The sequence below is a fragment of the Saccoglossus kowalevskii genome, chromosome 15 (assembly GCF_978046115.1).
Source record: "Saccoglossus kowalevskii chromosome 15, keSacKowa6.1, whole genome shotgun sequence".
Lineage (NCBI taxonomy): Eukaryota > Metazoa > Hemichordata > Enteropneusta > Harrimaniidae > Saccoglossus > Saccoglossus kowalevskii.
The window spans coordinates 4568636-4586962 of NC_140655.1; the positions used below are offsets into that span (position 1 = coordinate 4568636).

Sequence of the window (18327 nt, forward strand, 5' to 3'; positions counted from 1 at the left end):
ATGCCGTGTTATACTGTACTCATGCTTAGATATTTTGTGTAATCTTCGGTAATTTTGCAAGGCTAAACATTACTTTTCAATTTTGTTATTTATAGAAATTAGGTCACCTCGTGGTGGGAAAATTCATACAAAACTTGTCAAATCCGATTCCTATCCAAATTGCTCTACCAGAGATATACATTTCTTATCTGGCGTAGATGGCGTTATTTCGTATGTATGCGGACGGAGTCTGTGTTACCAGCCATAGTTATGGCCTAAGACGCCAATGCACTGTACTACAATGGTTTTTACGTGGTACAAAGAGGTCGACTCGAACTTTCTCCGTCTCTGTGGAGTTTGCAATTGAATCCGTCTGAAATTGTTTTGATTTTTTCAATGCATTTGCGCGCCCCAAATCACTACGCTTGAATATGATTTTCGGTTGTTTTAATTACGAAACCAGTGACTCTGTGCGAGTGCATATACAAGTCAAACGAGGGTAATGAATTGTTCACAGTTGGTTCACCTATGAATGGGTTGACAATGCGTGTAGAAACGCACTGTGTAAATAGAACTCATTGACCTATAAAGTCACATAGAATATTCGCAAGGTGAGTTGAAGGTTATTTGTGAGGACTGGTAACTGCGGATTTTACAGCCAATGTAAATAGCTTTTCATTTAATCGTAGGATTGTAATGTGCAGAAAGGTAAGTTTACAGAGCACAGTAGTATCTGTAGATGCTGCGATCGTATATTAGATGGTGACATAACTAGTAGTATTGGTCAGTATTGTATGTTTTTGGTGTTGTGGCGGGTTGTCGCAAATTTGGCACTATACGTTTATTTGATTTCAGAACAAAAGGTCACGCGATATATGTGATAATCCAATAAATACGACTAGTTTGGCGATATTTACTGAAAGGAACGGTCATCTTTAATCCGACTAGGTTTCAAGTTTTCCTAGTCAAACGATATGTACATTAATGATCCCCTTAACGACATTCGAAATGAAATAATTCCTTGCATACGAGCATTCATTAGGAACAAGATCATAGAGCCCATTTCCCAAGGCTTTTGAAAATATCATCGTGATCCAATTAAAAGCCAAACAGCGTCAGTTTTACATTTGAACAAAAATGTTTTCTCCTCACCATGAACGACCAGTCTTATCTTCCATTCACTATGTTTGTAGAATATACTATTTATTTTGTTTTCAGATTTAAATCAGAATCATGATAACTTATAACCTGCATCATATCTTTGAAATTCTCAACACTCCAACTAATGTTATGTTACTGTTGTTGGTGTTTATCATAACATATGGATTGTTCAGTTTACGCAAACCATCTGGGTTTCCACCTGGACCAATGGGATACCCGTTTATTGGCTCTATGGTAGGTGAGTATATCCCAAGTAATCATAGCATACTGATATTCATATAAAATACACAAGTTTTTGTGATCGGAATTCGTGCTTAAGTTTGAGGGCCACCTACCGGCTGAAGTTGTGTAACCTAATGATGTTTTCCTTCTGCTTCAACATTGAGATTCGATTGCGTTTGTTCCACTTTTGAACACCAACATACGAATTTTTACTGACACTGTCATATGTATAATAATATAACTATAAAAATTTATATTCAATGCATGCTCCAAGCGCTTTAATCACATTCATTAGATTTGTTGAAAGAACCCCACCTAACGCTGATGAAATATGGTATAAAATATGGCGATATATTTACAATCAAGATTGGCAGTCAGCCTGTGATTGTACTCAACTCCCTAGATGTTATTAAAGAAGCATTGGTGAAGAAACAAAATGATTTTGCTGGGAGGCCATATTTTTATACATGTAAGTCAACTTTTAACACTTTGATACGTTATATTCACAAGACAAACAACGGTTTAAAATTGAGATGTGTAAAATCATCCCCATTATTTGAACTGAAGAATACTAGTACCCTAAACGTCCTTTCGGTACCCGTAATTTTAAACTGATTTTGGCAAAATAAATTTGACCTTTGTACGAACGGTGACCAGTAGGGTTGTCAAAAACTAAATAAACAAATTAGTTGACCGTCTTGGGTAAAGTTCACCATTCCAGATTTATGTGTATGCTCATATGAGACACTAACTAACGTGATTCGTTTTAATACAACAACCTATGCTTTAGCTATTTTTTTCATTCCTAGTAGTTACCAAAGCGATTATATCGACATACATAAAAGTAAATAATTATACAACGTGAGTGGTTAATAACATACTATAGGTACGATTATTAAATTGACGTCACAAATAAATTAGCATAAAGTGTCATACATTTCTTCACGTTTTCTGTAATCGTACGAGTAATGACGACGTCACGAATAAATTATGACGTTACATCCGGTATGACATCATTTCCGGTTCAGTGACCCTTTTTTATCGTACTGGTAATTACAGCGTCGCAAATTATTTATTGCGCCACCCTGGCATGAATGTTATGATGAACAATAGAGGGCGCTCTTTCTCACACACACGCACATACATCCACTCTGAGTACGTTAATAAATATGCGGTGTTTTTGCATACTAACTAACTAGTTAGTTGATAAAACAGTATAAATTTATAGCGTTATAGGTTAAGTATTTTTTCAACGCCACGAAGTACGATATGAGTAAGAAACACTTCGATTAAAAACATAGAAGAGAGAAACACTGATAAATAAAAAATAATGTTGCATACAAATATTTTGTTAATTTTGTTAATTTTGTTTATTTGTTTCTTTCTTTCGTCCAATGAGTACATTTTTTTCATTCAGTTACTTTTTGCACACTTTTTTTCTAATCAGAATCTAAATCTGTATCGTTATCTGTCGTAAAAAAAGACAGTGATATAAATTGAGTATACGTTATATCTTTGTTCTTGTTTGAAATGTCGAAGTATAAATCACCCAGTAAAACTTTGTGGGAAAAATACCTGTCAAAAAGCGGTAGATTGAGTCTGGTGAAGTTCTTAAAATATCTGTTCACATAAACATCGTTTAAATGTCTATTATACGTAAAAGAGTCAACTATGTAGTGCATGGGTTTACCTTGATATCTGCACAACAAATAATACACAATGTATTGACCACACACTGTAGAGAATGGTGCTTGACAAATGCGATGTAGATCCACGTACGAACGTTTTGTTCGAAAAATCTCTTAAATTGTGTGCAGTGGGCGGACTACTGTCAGGGGGAAATTCTCGTCTCTCTCTATATCTCATCTGCTTGAGGTACCGGACCGGGAAAGTCACTTAAGCTTTACAGTCAAATAGACGCACACAACGAAATACGTTTCAATAGCTAGTCTTCAGCCACATCGAGAACGCCTCGAGGCAAACTACCTTGTCGGAGTCTCTACCCAGGACTGACCAAGACTCTCTCGCCTCGTGGAGCTCTCTCCGTCTCCCTGTGACCGAGGACTTAGATATTTATTACGTATCAAAACTTAACCAATTACAGAGAAGTTTAAAGACTCTAAGGTGTGGCCTTCAATCATACAGCCAATCACACTAAGTACTGAACACGTCATATCTTTTGATTAATCGTTCACTATATTACTAACTGCAAATTCAAACTGTCAGAAATAGCGGTCCGGATGGTGACGGTTATATCGTAATTAGTTCCAAATCACTGAGTCAAATTCTGTCCAGGATCTCGCATGAGCCTAAATGATGACAGATATAACACAGCCATTCACTAGTAATCAGCTAAATAAGTAAGTCAACAACGCAAAAACTAATTCATGACACTACCATACGTGTACGGATTAGTCGACAGAATACGATCTTTAACTTCGGTGTAATTTTAGCCTGTTTTCCATGCCGTTGAGTAAATACTTCATTTAAAATATTATGTATTCATGTATTCGCCCGATCATGTCGACCGTCTTACTGCATGACGTAATGCTATCAACGTTGGCGCTCGGGTTTGCAACAGTTTTTCAGTGGTATTGGCGAGTCGGTCTACGTTCATGGGCCCTACAGCGGCATCCCCAGCTAGATTTCTCCAATTGGCATTAGCGATATTAGCCTTGATGTTCCAAAGCGTAGAACCAATATCGATGATGTTTATGTCATGAATTTGTTTTCGCGTATCTGTTGACCGACTTAATTAGCTGATTATTAGCGAATTGCTGTGTTATGTCTGTCATCGTTTAGGTCTATTTGAAGTTTTGGACGGAACTTGGCTCAGTGGTTTGGAACTAATTACAAGATACCGTCGCTATTCTGACGACCGTAGTTATTAATGTAGTGAACGATTAATCAAAAGATATGACGTATTCAGTACTTAGTGTGATTGGCTTTATGATTGAAGGTTACGCCCTAGAGTCTTTTTACTGTTTTGTAATTGGTCAGAGTTTTGAAAATGAATAAAGAGAGTTTGAGTTGGTCTTGGCGAATACTCCACGACAGACGCAGTCGAGTCGAGTCGAGAGTCCAAGAGAGTCCTGGGGCGAGCCTTGAGGCAGTCCAGTCTTGGGCGAGTCTTGGGTCAGCCTTGCGAGAGTCTTGGGGACTTTTCCCCAGGGCGCTGTGTCTTATAGAGTGCTCCAAAAGATCGACTAAGACGAGAGCTGAAACGTATTTCGTTGTGTGTGTCTTATTTGACTGTAAAGTTAAAGTGACTTTCCCGATCCCGTACCTCAAGGGGACGAGATAGAGAGACGAGACGAGTTTCCCCCCTGACACGAGTGGAGACCCGAGAGAAAGAAGATTATCCCCTGATACGTGAGTGGAGATCCCGGGCAGGTGTTTTACACACATTGACATCCTGTGAAGAGAAGTGAAATGACGAAGGGGTGTCTTTCTTGTGAACCGAACTAACTAGCAGCGATGGCAGAGACGACTCGGAAACTGCGTTTGACGACTAACGGCTTTACCCGAACGACACCGATGAACGACGCTGAAGAGATGAAGACCTCTGAACCCCTTATGAAGGACGAGTACCGGATAGGACTGTATAATTAAGAATTGAGCGACATTAAAGACAAGAAGATGAAAGAACGACCCCGGACTAACGCGACAAGAGAAGAGACGCTTATAGACTTTGATTAGAACTTTAGTGATCTGTGTATTGCTTAGAGAACCGCTCGTTGGACACTGTAACTGACACTGTGTAACTCAAGACGTTGAACTCTTTTCCAGAACCCTAACCCTATTGCTCAGTAATGTAATGTATTGGTGGTTTTTTCTATTGTTTTTACCGTTTTTTTGTGGTGTCGAATTGTATGTGTGTAAGCGCCCAGATTTTTGTTTTGAAATGATATTTAGTGACGTTCGAGGTCCTTTATAACGATTTAAGCGCGTTTCAGTGGACAAGTATTTGCAACATAGTGTTTTGAGTTTTGTGATGTTTTATGGAGTTTTTATGAGTTTATGAGTACGGATTATAATGGGGAAAGTAATGCCCCAATGAGTTTTTCAGAGTTTTGAGATTTGTCGAGTACAGAGATATCGACGTTTTAAGAGTTGTTTTTGTTCATGTGTTGTTTTCCGGAATACTTCTGACGCTTTTTGAGTTGATAGCACCTTTGTAACGTTTTTTAATGTCTTTTTGAGATGAGAGTTTGGTGCGCTTATATACGTATTGTTTGATATCGCAAGCTTTTGTTCATGATTGACAGGATTATATGTAACTCAGTAGTGTATATCGTTTTAGTCTTTTCCGTCATTTTGCCAGAGGAGTAATGTGTTATGAAAGCGACATTGTCTTTGCATTCTGTTTCCACGCCGTATGACTTTTGTTTAGATTAACGACTTTCGAGTTCAGTTGAAGTTTATAAGCGTATATGACAAGAGTTTGATTAATAGCTTTTTATTCATTCTTTATTAGTTACCGCTTTGCAATGCTTTAACCGAGAGACGCATCCCTGGTAATCACGTGATCATGCTGTCGACTGCAGCGATTGGCTGATCGCTTGGTTACACCGCAACGCCTTAGTTTTTGACCTTTTGATATAGAGTTTGTAACCTTTAGTAACTGAGACAGTGCAGCGAAGGGTCACCTCAGCGAACCGTTTTGAGAAAAGTGAGTCGATTGGTAGCCTTTCCCTTGTTTTTGATTTATAACCGTTGATATTTGCGACTTTATAACCATTGTATTTAGACTTTATAATCATTGTACTTAATTAGTGTGTTTTTCTCTTTTTGATTTATTCCTTTTATTAGTATTGTATTTAACCTGTATGACGATGAGTAGAGGACGGTATCTTTGATTTGTGAACGTGCAATGCCGAGAGGCATATCTCAGTTTGGGTGAAGGGATGTGTCATGAATTTGTTTTCGCGTATCTGTTGGCCGACTTAATTAGCTGATTATTAGCGAATTGCTGTGTTATGTCTGTCATCGTTTAGGTCTATTTGAAGTTTTGGACGGAACTTGGCTCAGTGGTTTGGAACTAATTACAAGATACCGTCGCTATTCTGACGACCGTAGTTATTAATGTAGTGAACGATTAATCAAAAGATATGACGTATTCAGTACTTAGTGTGATTGGCTTTATGATTGAAGGTTACGCCCTAGAGTCTTTTTACTGTTTTGTAATTGGTCAGAGTTTTGAAAATGAATAAAGTTGTTTTGAGTTGGTCTTGGCGAATACTCCACGACAGACGCAGTCGAGTCGAGTCGAGAGTCCAAGAGAGTCCTGGGGCGAGCCTTGAGGCAGTCCAGTCTTGGGCAAGTCTTGGGTCAGCCTTGCGAGAGTCTTGGGGACTTTTCCCCAGGGCGCTGTGTCTTATAGAGTGCTCCAAAAGATCGACTAAGACGAGAGCTGAAACGTATTTCGTTGTGTGTGTCTTATTTGACTGTAAAGTTAAAGTGACTTTCCCGATCCCGTACCTCGAGGGGACGAGATATAGAGACGAGACGAGATTCCCCCCTGACAAGTGTGGAGAACCCAGAGAGAGAAAGATTTACCCCTGATATTTATATGATATATTCTCCTCTACTTAGGTTTGGAAGAAGTTACATGTCTTGTCATCATCTTCATCCTTTTGATGACGCATCCACAACCCGTTTGAGAAGGTCTCCCAACTAAATTGTCTAATACCGAATAAGTAATGTGTGGAGTGTACGGTTGATATCTGTTCACTCTAGCGATAGACGAGCTTTGCGAAAACTTAATACCACAATCACCCGTCCACGTTAATATGGCACCTTCTCCCCATATTCTACCTTATATCAATCTCCACAGTCTCTAAAGTCGACATTCGAATCGGGAGTAAGCATTGACTGTTGAAAGTGTGATTGATCTTATCTCCATTCATTGTTTCAACATTTACTATCCTCAAAAGTGGAACGGAGATGTCCCTGGCGATTTCATTTTCGACTATGTTGCAATACATGTAGAGGAAATAAAAACTTCTACTATCAGAAAGGTAGTGTTTCATTTATAATCGTTGTATTTTGGGAAATTCTAACTATGGTCACTCTCTCTCACCTCGACTTATATGTCATCAGTATCTCATCTGGCAGATCTTTGTCCTGGACCACGTCTAAAGTCATTTCGATCAAGTTGTAGTAGCCTGGATTCAATTTCATTTCTCTGTGATTTCTTTGACCGACTGTGGCATCATAAAAGATTCCATCTTGTTCATGTACGACGTTGTACCACGAATTTGGGTAGTGGATGTCAGCCAACTCTACTTCCCAAATTGCCACCTAATGAAAGTGTTTTCGCTTAGTTTGACAGTGTACATGTGTATTTCGTCAACGTGTTTTCCAGGAAATATCAAGTAAGGCATTACATGATGGGTCTTTGAAATAAATCAGTTTGCCGCATGTGTGTATCTTATATACGAACGTTGCAAGTTACCATCTAATAATTAAACAAGCCATACCTGTGCCACTTTTTTTTGGCATTTACATTTTCTTTTTTTTTCTCCACAGCATACAATACATCATCTTCCTTTACATCCCATTTTTGTAAAAGGGGGGACTTCCAGTGACCGTGAATACCTCTTTGGTCCAATTCGGCAAGTATCCATTCTTTAAAACTTGGCTGGTTTTACTTGATGGTTCTGTTGTACCTCTCCATACTGCTTGATTTAGAACTATAGAAGAGTCTCTTGGTGAATTTCATTCCTCTGTCAATGTGCAAAACATCCTGTTTAGTGTATTGCATCTGGAGGTTGAGGAACATTTGAAATTTTCATAACCTCGACAAACTCTCTCCAACTGACGAGGTTCAAATTCCTCCTTTATGCAAGAAATAATTGACTAAATTGATGGCGTGCGTGCCTGGCATGGATTGTCTAGCAATGGTTAATGGTTTCACCCCAGTCAGCCAGTTGGTTCTGTTCAACTTTCTGAATTAGGAGCTTCGCTTTTCTCTGCATACTCTTAGGAACACTTTGTAAGATTTGTATGTAATTCCATCTGCATATAGTTGAGGTTCCCAACCAGCAACAGCGACACCAGTGGTTAATTGCCACATAACAGAGATTTGAATATGCTCCTTTTCATCCCCTGGAACAATAAGTACTTGTGAATAGAGATTTTTGACACAGTTTGTCATTTGACAATCCATTTGTCATTTGCGTTTTGTCAGCGATTACACCACATTGGAGCATACTAGTCTTGGATGGTGGATAATTGCTCAGCCGGGATTAACGACGTCCTCTTCACAGATACCATCTATTTAAGACCGAGTAGGGGTGAGCGTATTGAAAGGGACAATTAAAGCGGACAGGAAACCTTCTTTCTGAACCAAAATTGTTTCTTCTCAACTGGAGTTTTCTTGTCGGACAGTGTTCAGAGCTGCTTCGCGTACCATGATAATTTTATTCTCTGACTAGGCGATAGCTGGAGGTTCGTTTTCAACACATTGAGCAAACATTCGCACAGAGTACCCCATTTTGTTGTTTCGAGTTGTACAATATGGAGAGGAAATGGACGTTCCTTAGCATGTGGGCTAATATGATGAAATGACTATCGACTATATACTGTACACTATTGATACTCGAGATGGAAGAATTTTCGTTTGAATGCGTACTTTCTCAAGAGTGTCTGGTAACAGATGCTTGAGGAGGTATCTGTGAGAATCTTGGCTGACGTGGGTGGATGGTTAGACCTCGCCCGTCATCGTGCCTTCTTTTACGTTCTTCAATGTACTTTCTCAGAATCCCGCTCAAAACAAAATAATGCAGTACGCAGAATAGGCGAGTGATAGAACTACGTCCGTTTTGGCAGAGCCCATGTCATTGTGATTGGGCTACTTGTCCCCCACATGAGTCGGTTCATGGATTCGAAATTAAATGCCAGTTTATTTCTGTAATTCGTTTTCACTTTTGTCGCGTTTATGTAGTCAGTATGCATTAATCGTCAGCCTTCCCGATAAGAATTCTTTGACATAATTATCCGCTGGACCTCTTTTTTCATCAGATCTCTCAGATAATTACCTGTCAGCGGATTCCAACTTGCTGGATGTCAATGATGGAATTCGTGTCAAAGTAGAAGAGTCTGCTACTTAGTTTCTTCAGATCACTGCACAGTTTAAGTCAGGCAGTGCTGGACGTGCACCATCTCATTGGACACAAATGTGATTTGTGATGTCCTTCGTAGTATCCGCCAACAATACCAACAGTTCTGCGATAATTTCTACATTCATGCTCTGTCCAAAGTTATACCTCTGTCCTAACTTTCCCCAGAACGAGTTGAGATTTAGCTTGGAGAGGACTCTGAGGCCTGAATTGGGAGTTATCTTGCTTCTGTTCAAGACGATACCTCCTCGTTCATGGTACCTCTGGATATAGGTGGTTTGGTCTTCCTCTGTCCGGTACCACTCTGGATAACCAGAAGACTCTTGTTCAACCTTCAGAAACATGTTCTCGGTGGCAGATTGTTGATTCATCATAATGTCAAACTTGATAGACCATGGTGATGTGATACCCCATTCCGTCAGCCTCTCAAATTCCGGAGTGTGAGCTGACGCTCATTGCCACAGTGCCTGTCTTGATTCATGGTTTATGTGCATTTGGAGTGGGAACATCAGTTTGTTTGCCTTGAAAAGCAGAACAGGTGTATACAATCTTCTCAGAGGCAAAACGTCAAACTTGTTAATATTGAAATAGCCTGGCGATGACGTATTTAGTCATGACTGCCCAACTGGATATCTCGTGGACTTTTTGATGTATAGATAGAGGGTGCAGGAATCAACATGTTCTATCCTTTCACCTTCTTTAATCTTGTAACACAGTCACAGGGAATTCGTACCACCGCCGAGAAAATCCTCCCTGCAACTGATAGAGTTTGTGATACCCAAATTCCGACAAACGTCTTGACTGGCGATCGCTCTTCGCACAGGGTCATTGAACCCGAAATGATGTCATACCGAATGTGACATCATATTTTATTCACGACATCGTCATTACTCGTACGATTAAAAAAACGTGAAAAAATGAACGTAAGATAATGTATGCTAATGTATTCGTGACGTCATATGTATTAAATCGTACCTACAGTTTGTTATTAACTATTCATTTGAAACAAATCACACTGAACCCACCAATTGTACTGGGATTGAAAACTTTCCAAAGCAAGGCATCTTTGCTAAAGATTTCTTCTTTTGAAGATTATATTGAGAGCAGCATAAATACTGCAAACATAGTGCATTACAGTAAAATCACTGTTCCATTTTTGAAATGCTGTTCTATGTCATATTTCCCATACTGTGCGCATGCGTTTTTATTTGTACTCAATCATTCTGCCATCAGCGAACAAAATTCGTTTTATGAATGCCTATCCCCGTGAGTGTAACCATTGTGAACTTAGTGTACAAACCCGAGTGTAACAACATTTAGCGGGGTAAGTTTAATTAAATTATCTTATACTGCAGTTTCGAGTCTGATGGCAGAAGAGAGTCAAAACATTATATTTGGTAACTTCACTGATAAGTGGAAGTTGCAGCGAAAGATAGGTCACCAAGCCATTAGGTGAGTTTATATAATTTGTATCCTCCACTGTTGCATTGACATGGATTGAATATTGTCAGTATGTTGGTTTCCTAGCATTAATTCTAGGCGTACGAGATTAGTAGTGTATTGAAACATCCTCAATTGAAAGCACCCATAAATACTTCAAGCACGTAATCTCATTGACAGAAATGGAATTAGTATACGCTACATTAGTGATCAAATAGTGTATTATTACCTCCAATAAACTTCTCCAACATTCAGAGCAAGACCGCCTCACATATATAGAAAGTAATTAACATCAGCACTTCTTATTGATTCCATTTTAGAAATTATGCTAGCGGCGAAAATCTAGAATCTCTTATACGATGTGACGCCTTTCCTAGTTTCCAGAGAGCTATCGCTAAATACAATGGAAAGCCATTCATTCCGAAAACATTACTTTACCTGCTCGTAGGTAATATCATTGCTTCCATGTGTTTTGGAAAGAAGTAAGTCAATGGTGATGCTGCTAACATATTCACACCATTTATTATTTTGTGTTATTAATCTCATCATACGTTCACTTCACTATAGTATCTTAAAATCGGCCAAATTTGAGGTAGGGAATCGCCGACAATTATGAAATAGAACATCTCTAGAGCCACAAAAAAACATGTGCCTAAGCAGACTTTGGGACAAAACTTGGAACACAAAAAAATTATAATCCAGATCTGTATTATAAATCTTGATATTTCATCATCGTAACGTCTGTTTTATTACAGATACGAATATGACGACCCTGAACTTCTAAAGATTATGGTACTCATGAACAATTTGTTTGAATCTTTTGGGAATGGACTAGCTGCTGACTTTGTTCCACTGTTCCGTTATATACCTACTCCCGGACACATTGCAATGAAGAAATATATGAAAGAATGGTTGAACATAATTCAACATCAGATCGATGAACATAAAGGCAAGCTTGGAAATGGTAAAATATATTTTTTTGTTGGGGAGGTATTTCTCGTTTCATGAATTGTGTGTGCGTTGCCGATAATTGACGTGATTCACCAAGATGTGAAAAATGTCTTGTACTAACGTTTTCAGTTTGTAGTCCATTTTATTTGTCTTTTATATTTGTTAATTCCGTAACATGGATTACTTCAGTATCCTAGTCACTGGTGATTATTGGGTCCCCATTTCGTCGTTGGTTTGTTTGTCATAATTTCCTTCAATTTATTTTGCTAAACTGTTCAACTTTTCAACATACTGACTGAGCTGACTGGAATATAAGCACTGACAAAAGATATAGTGTTACTAAAGTGTTCTATTACAAACAAGTTTCCTATTGTTACTATATACTCAGGTAATACAAAAGTGAAAAGTCTCATCGATGACCTTTTATCAATTCAGCGTAAAGCAGAGTTGGCTGGAGAAGACCAGGCCAAGCAACTTACAGACGTCAATCTACGTCAGACATTGTCTGATATATTTGCAGGTACGTTTAATAGAACTATTGACACTAACAAGAAGACAACGCATGACGCGAAAATTACAACGTTTTGCACGAATTTAACCAAAATATAACGAATACTTATGAATGTTGAATGCGATTCAGTACCAAATATCAGACGAAAGTACCAGACAAAACCTGTGAAACATTTGTATTGATGAAATGAGTATCATAACAAATATTTGTGTCACGCCTACTAGATATTCGGCACATACTAGTACATAAGGAGATTTGGGTAAACTCCTAAATGAGTATTGTGTTCATTGGTGAAGATATTTGAACTATTTGCTTTTGATTTGACACCATCAATTATGCCCATATAAAATTCCTAGATATTGATTATAAATAATCTAAATAAACTAATCAGAAATTTGGCTTGCAGCATGTATGTACCAAGGGAATTACATGTTAGCGAGGATTTAGAGATTTTGTAGAGACTTGGACTACTGTGAAGCCGTTTGCAAGTTTAATATTATTATGCCGTGTGATTTCATAGTATTATGTCATTAATGCATCATGTTTGAATAATAACATGACATAATAATGTAAAAATAAAGAAAGAATAACACCATAATGATGAAATCTAACAAAATTACATATATAAGTAACATCTTTTAAAATTAGCACTAATCTCATATCACACAACAACGACGTAAATACATTTGCATAGTATTATGTATAGCGTAGTGATGTAGTGGTAAATAGATTATTGACTATTTCATTTCTTCAGCGGGAATGGAAACCACAATCAACACGTTAGATTGGAGCATTGCTTATCTCACGTATTACCCTGATATACAATCTAAAGTACAGAGAGAAATCGATGACGTCATTGGAGATAGTCGTCTTCCATTGCTAGCTGATAGGGGTAAACTACCGTACTGTGAAGCCGTTATGCGTGAGCTCATGCGAATACGAACAGTTATACCATTTGCCTTGCCTCATACTACTACGGTGGATACATTTGTAGGTGCGTCTTTTTTTGCATAATGTGCAAATACATTTGTTTAAGTATAACCAAATAGTAACTTCGTCTCTTATAATTCATAGTACAATGGACTAGCTCAGCTGAGTAACCTTGATAAATGTTACAAAGAAATGTGTAGCCTATTTGTATTTCAATGAAGCTGATCTACAACTGCCAAGACGTTCCAAAATATAAAGATGCCAAAACATACTATATTATATTTATTCTGGTTACCGCATGAGCAAGCACATCAACTTCAATACATTTATGAGTGACTCACATATACAAACGAGGTCCATAGACCAGTTCATGCACGCATGCAAAGAACAAGTTCAAATAAATTATTTAAACATGTACTATACACACAAATACACAACATATACTACATAAAATCAAATTGTTAAACAAACAAAATGTCAGCTCGGCTACCTAATATATTCAATATAACTTCGTACTAAATTATAAAGATTTCTGCCGATTCTGTTAAACCGTTCTACTTGTGTATTCTACCATTATACTAATGTGTTATACCGCACTTATTTTATCTGACAGATCATTTTATCTTTAATTGCAAGAAGTTTTCCCCCAGAAAGTCAACCATTTCTTCAGAAAGTCTTGAATGTAGCTCATATTATTCTCAATTTCTTGTTAAATCTAATACAGGAGGGTATGCAGTACCGAAGGATACATGGATTTGGTGTAACCTGTGGAATGTTCATATGGATGGGAAATATTGGGAAGAACCGGAGGACTTTTGTCCAGGTAACTTGCATATCAAATCAGCTTGATTGAAACAGTCAACAATGTTCTCATACACGACACGATGTTTCATATACACCTTAGCCTCAAACATATCATTGATAGCGAGCAAGCAATGGAACTTTTCGCCTCAAATATTTGATCATTAATTCCCGTCATCGCGTTAATTATTGGACTAATCTCTCTGACCCAGATATTTAAAAACAATGAACGAGGTGACGGGAAAAATAGAACATTATTGGTGGAGTAAAAACTTGTCTTATGACTCCCAACCGATATCACTACAGACATTTGCGTCTCAGGTTTTTTTTTTGAAATTCTATGCGATCCAATGATTAGTTAGACGACATTAAAATAAACCTGGAAATAAGCCGAGGGTCTAAAACAATTATAAAACCAACCACTGAGGCGTTTTCAGGACATTTCGTTTTTATTTTAGACTTTCAGAAGTGTAGTATATCGAAGTTATTTTAGTGTAATTATGATATCCCATAATTACATTTTCAGATTTTATGTTTAGAAATATTTTGGGTTGTATTTCCGAAATAAAAATATTATTGGTAATTGCTATTGCATAAATAAAAATCATGCAAACAATGACATATTTAATATTGTTTATTCTTGCAAATTTGAAAAAAAAACATATTTGTTTCATAAATACTTGCCTCCTTAATTCGCAGAATGCATGAACAGTGTAACACAAACATAGCGTATGTTTCATTCTACAGAACGTTTCTTGCATGCCGATGGAGAGATGCTGTCAAAACGGGATAGTTTCATGCCATTTTCAGCTGGACGCCGAGTGTGTATGGGAGAAGCATTGGCTAAGAATGAACTGTTTCTTCTTTTTACGAGTGTATTTCAACAGTACACATTTACTCTGCCAATAGGCCACAGAAAGCCGTGCTTGAAGCCACACTTCATCACACAGGTCATAAAATGTTGTCCATATAAGGTCATTGCCGTTAACAGGAGAAAATAAACTCGTGTTATCAACTTCAGAAACATTACTATATTTTTGTATAATTGATCATAAAATCATTTTAGGAGAGCCCAAATGCGAACGGCATCTATGAGAAGGGAATATCATGTTTTACTTAGTGGGCACTTCTAGGTCATTCCCTAGAGGCGAGCTATTAGTATTAGCTTTTATTTAAACGAATGATGTATGCACCCTGGAACAGCGCTTGGTAAAACAGTCACATTTTGATTTGATATGTAGTGATAGTTGTTACACAATTCATCCTTTTCAAGTGTTTTGCTCTGAACATCTGAAGTTAGAAAATATTTTTAATCTTGACCCGAATTTTTAACGCAAAAACTCACTACTCCAGTATTTTTTATTTTATGTTTGTTAATCTGAAAAATGTATTTCTTTGTTGTTCCGTTGGCCTGTAGTGCCAGTTTATTGTGATCGCATACACCTCAACGTTTTGTCTTGATTGTGCGAATATTTTTCTGTGCTAATTATGAAGTGGTTTCAAGGTGTTCGTAATATTCATATGATTAGTAATACGTAAAATCTTGTGACACAAGCTTATACATTTTTTAAATAATTTGTGTCATACTTTCAATTTACATTAAAAATTATTTTTTCATATTCTGATAATGAGGTAAAATTGATTCCCTGCATTTATCATTTATGATTTACAGATAGCGCATGTAAAATATAGTTAAACATTTATTTTCTGAAAGTATAAGTAGCAATAATTCATTGATCAATAATAAAATAAGAAATACAAGTAATTAACAATTTGGTTTGTTTTTGCTGCATTGCCGCTTATAAATTCTTTGTAGACTTTGTCATGCATCATATAGCAAATGCAACACAAAAATTACAAATATTGAAAATCTTTTCAACTGTAGAATTGTCATTGAAATGACTGCGAGAACGATGTAATACAGGATATTTATTTATGCGCATGTCCGTGCAAGATGCCAACCTTTTGCACTGATAAAAGTTCAATCATAAAGGATATTTAATAACAATTTAATTTGAATAATACATGATGCAAATAATAATTGGAATATTAACGGCTTCAAACTGCAGGTAAATCTTCATTACGTGAATTATCTGGATTACGATTATGGAGCTTGGCAAGCTACCACAAGCCAGCAACACACGATTTTGGCCAGTGACAGTACCGTTTGCATCTTGCTACCTTGTGGAAATGCGATGGGCCCATTGTGTAGTCACATCATGCGTCGTCATTGTTATGCAATCTATCTCCCTCAACCGTCGTTTTACGCAGGAATACCAACAGGGTTCTATTTTTACCAGTGTCCCCAGAATCAGAATATCAACAAATCGCGGATAACAATTCGTCTGTTCGACTGAAAGTTTGCAATGTAAAGAAAATAAGAGCAGGGATTTATATGACGAGTGCTCTTGAATGAACAAACAAATAATATTGATAATTTATTGATGATAAATAATGCAGCATATTTGAGATTCCAACATATTGCATTGGCTATCAAAAAGTGAGTCAATGTTTGAGCTACCCTACAAATGTCCTACTGTACTTCACTGACACTCCATTTCGCATGATTACGCAAGAGAGCGTAGTGATCTTAAGATAACAAGATACATTCCACAATGCAACTTTTCGAGGTAGACAGTAAGGGCAGTAAGTCAAGTCAAGTCAGAAAGTTAGTGTCAGAGTATGAGAGTACAGTAGAGACAGAATGCAGAGTACACGTCAAAGAGAGAGTTGGGTCGAGGACAACAGATCGGTTCAGTACGGCTCAACACTCTGCGTTGACGTACAATTAGGCCTCGGAACGTGCAACTATGGGTGTGTGTTATATTATAAATGATGAAAACGACATGCAGTAAATTGAGTAAATATTGTTTAGCAGTTAAAATATCACCTATGCGATTCCCGGAAGGTACTCTCAAAGCCAAGCAACATACCCCAAATTTAACTCAGACAGCGTCACTTATTTCCCCCAGACGACGAACTACATCCATCCATCTAGCCAACCAACCTAAATCCTATAGAAGAGCAAGAAACGCGCGCGAGAACCCGATGACAGATCCATAAACATTTGTCTTTCTGTGTCACAGTGTTTATTTATTTTGAATGTTATTTATTAATATTTTCACTTGAGACTGTTATATATGAATGGCGGATAGAATATAAATATCCGAAATATAAATGCATCATTCCATTAGTTATAAATTGTATTTGAGTTTTCTCTGTTTTCGTCAAAACCACAGTCACAATAAAATATAATAAATAGCCATACTGTACACTAATATGCCGTACCAAGGTTTCCATGAAACGTTCGGCGTGATAAATACATTAATGTAATTAGCAATCATACTAGGATAACAATTAACTGATAAACCAAGTTTCATAATAATATATTTGTCTTGCTAGTGTATTTGAGTAAAACCGGAAAAGTTTATGTGTACTTTAAGAATACAAGAGCGACTGATTATGCGCGCTCGTCAATAACTGTGAAAGTGAACTGTAATTTATTCTATTATAAAACTTGTTTCTTATGACAGTCGGGTATGGAAAATCAAGTTAATTGTAGTTATTAATATTAAAGAAAAATTTTCATCAGAAATCTACACCACATGAGATTCTGTAAATTTGTGTGAATACTGTATTTAATGTCTTTCTCCTGCCTGGATGCGTATATGCACCATATCACTTAGGCAACTTTCTATCGCTCAACGAATTCCATGATACATATAATAGTTTGTATTTCCGTTTCTGCAGTTGTCATACATTTAGAAATAATATAAAATAATTTGGCAAAACCACTAGTATTTTACGTTTCTTATATATTTTTTTGGTAAAACCACTCTTACAGTGACAGTGCGTAATTCGTAGTGCATAATAGTTTCAATAATTCTAAATAATGTACTATGATAATTTACTAAAAAATACTAATAATTAAATACTAAATAGAAATTTTCAGTTTGCAATAACAAAAATATGTAGGTGAAAGCAGTTGACAGTAATAATTTAAGTGTGACTGTTTTCCGGCTGATATTTTCATTTTAAATAATATTTATTTATTTATTTATTTCAAAATATGTTATTTACGTGAAATGTATATAAGTGTATTCGAAGATTGGAATACTTCAGATATCCTATACGTTGTGTTGTTTAATCGATATATACGGGAATAGCACAACATCTTTCAAGAGTGAAAAGGACACGAGATTTGTTCAT

At 37.0% G+C, this 18327-nt stretch overlaps 1 protein-coding gene across 2 annotated transcripts; it reads left to right on the forward strand.

Annotated features, from left to right (window-relative positions):
• The first annotated feature begins 598 nt into the window (after positions 1–598).
• Positions 599–15883, forward strand: LOC102804900 (cytochrome P450 1A5-like). 2 transcript variants are annotated; one of them, XM_006811059.2, is made up of 10 exons: positions 599–687; positions 1198–1378; positions 1658–1831; positions 10841–10937; positions 11246–11407; positions 11681–11889; positions 12265–12396; positions 13142–13381; positions 14042–14140; positions 14866–15883. In XM_006811059.2, exons 2-10 carry the CDS (start codon positions 1213–1215, stop codon positions 15117–15119), a joined length of 1533 nt encoding a protein of 510 aa, XP_006811122.2. In that variant the 5' UTR covers positions 599–687; positions 1198–1212; the 3' UTR covers positions 15120–15883. The 2 variants fall into 2 exon arrangements, with proteins under 2 accessions (XP_006811122.2, XP_085364758.1); XM_085508632.1 differs by lacking the exon at positions 599–687 and having other exon boundaries at positions 1238–1378; positions 1637–1831.
• Positions 15884–18327: the final 2444 nt, after the last annotated feature.

Coding starts and splice junctions, on each gene's coding strand:
- LOC102804900 (XM_006811059.2), top strand. CDS start 1,213: ATGATAACTTATAACCTGCATCATATCTTTGAAATTCTCAACACTCCA. Junction 11,408..11,680: donor TCCATGTGTTTTGGAAAGAA/GTAAGTCAATGG, acceptor GTTTTATTACAG/ATACGAATATGACGACCCTG. Junction 14,141..14,865: donor ACCGGAGGACTTTTGTCCAG/GTAACTTGCATA, acceptor TTCATTCTACAG/AACGTTTCTTGCATGCCGAT.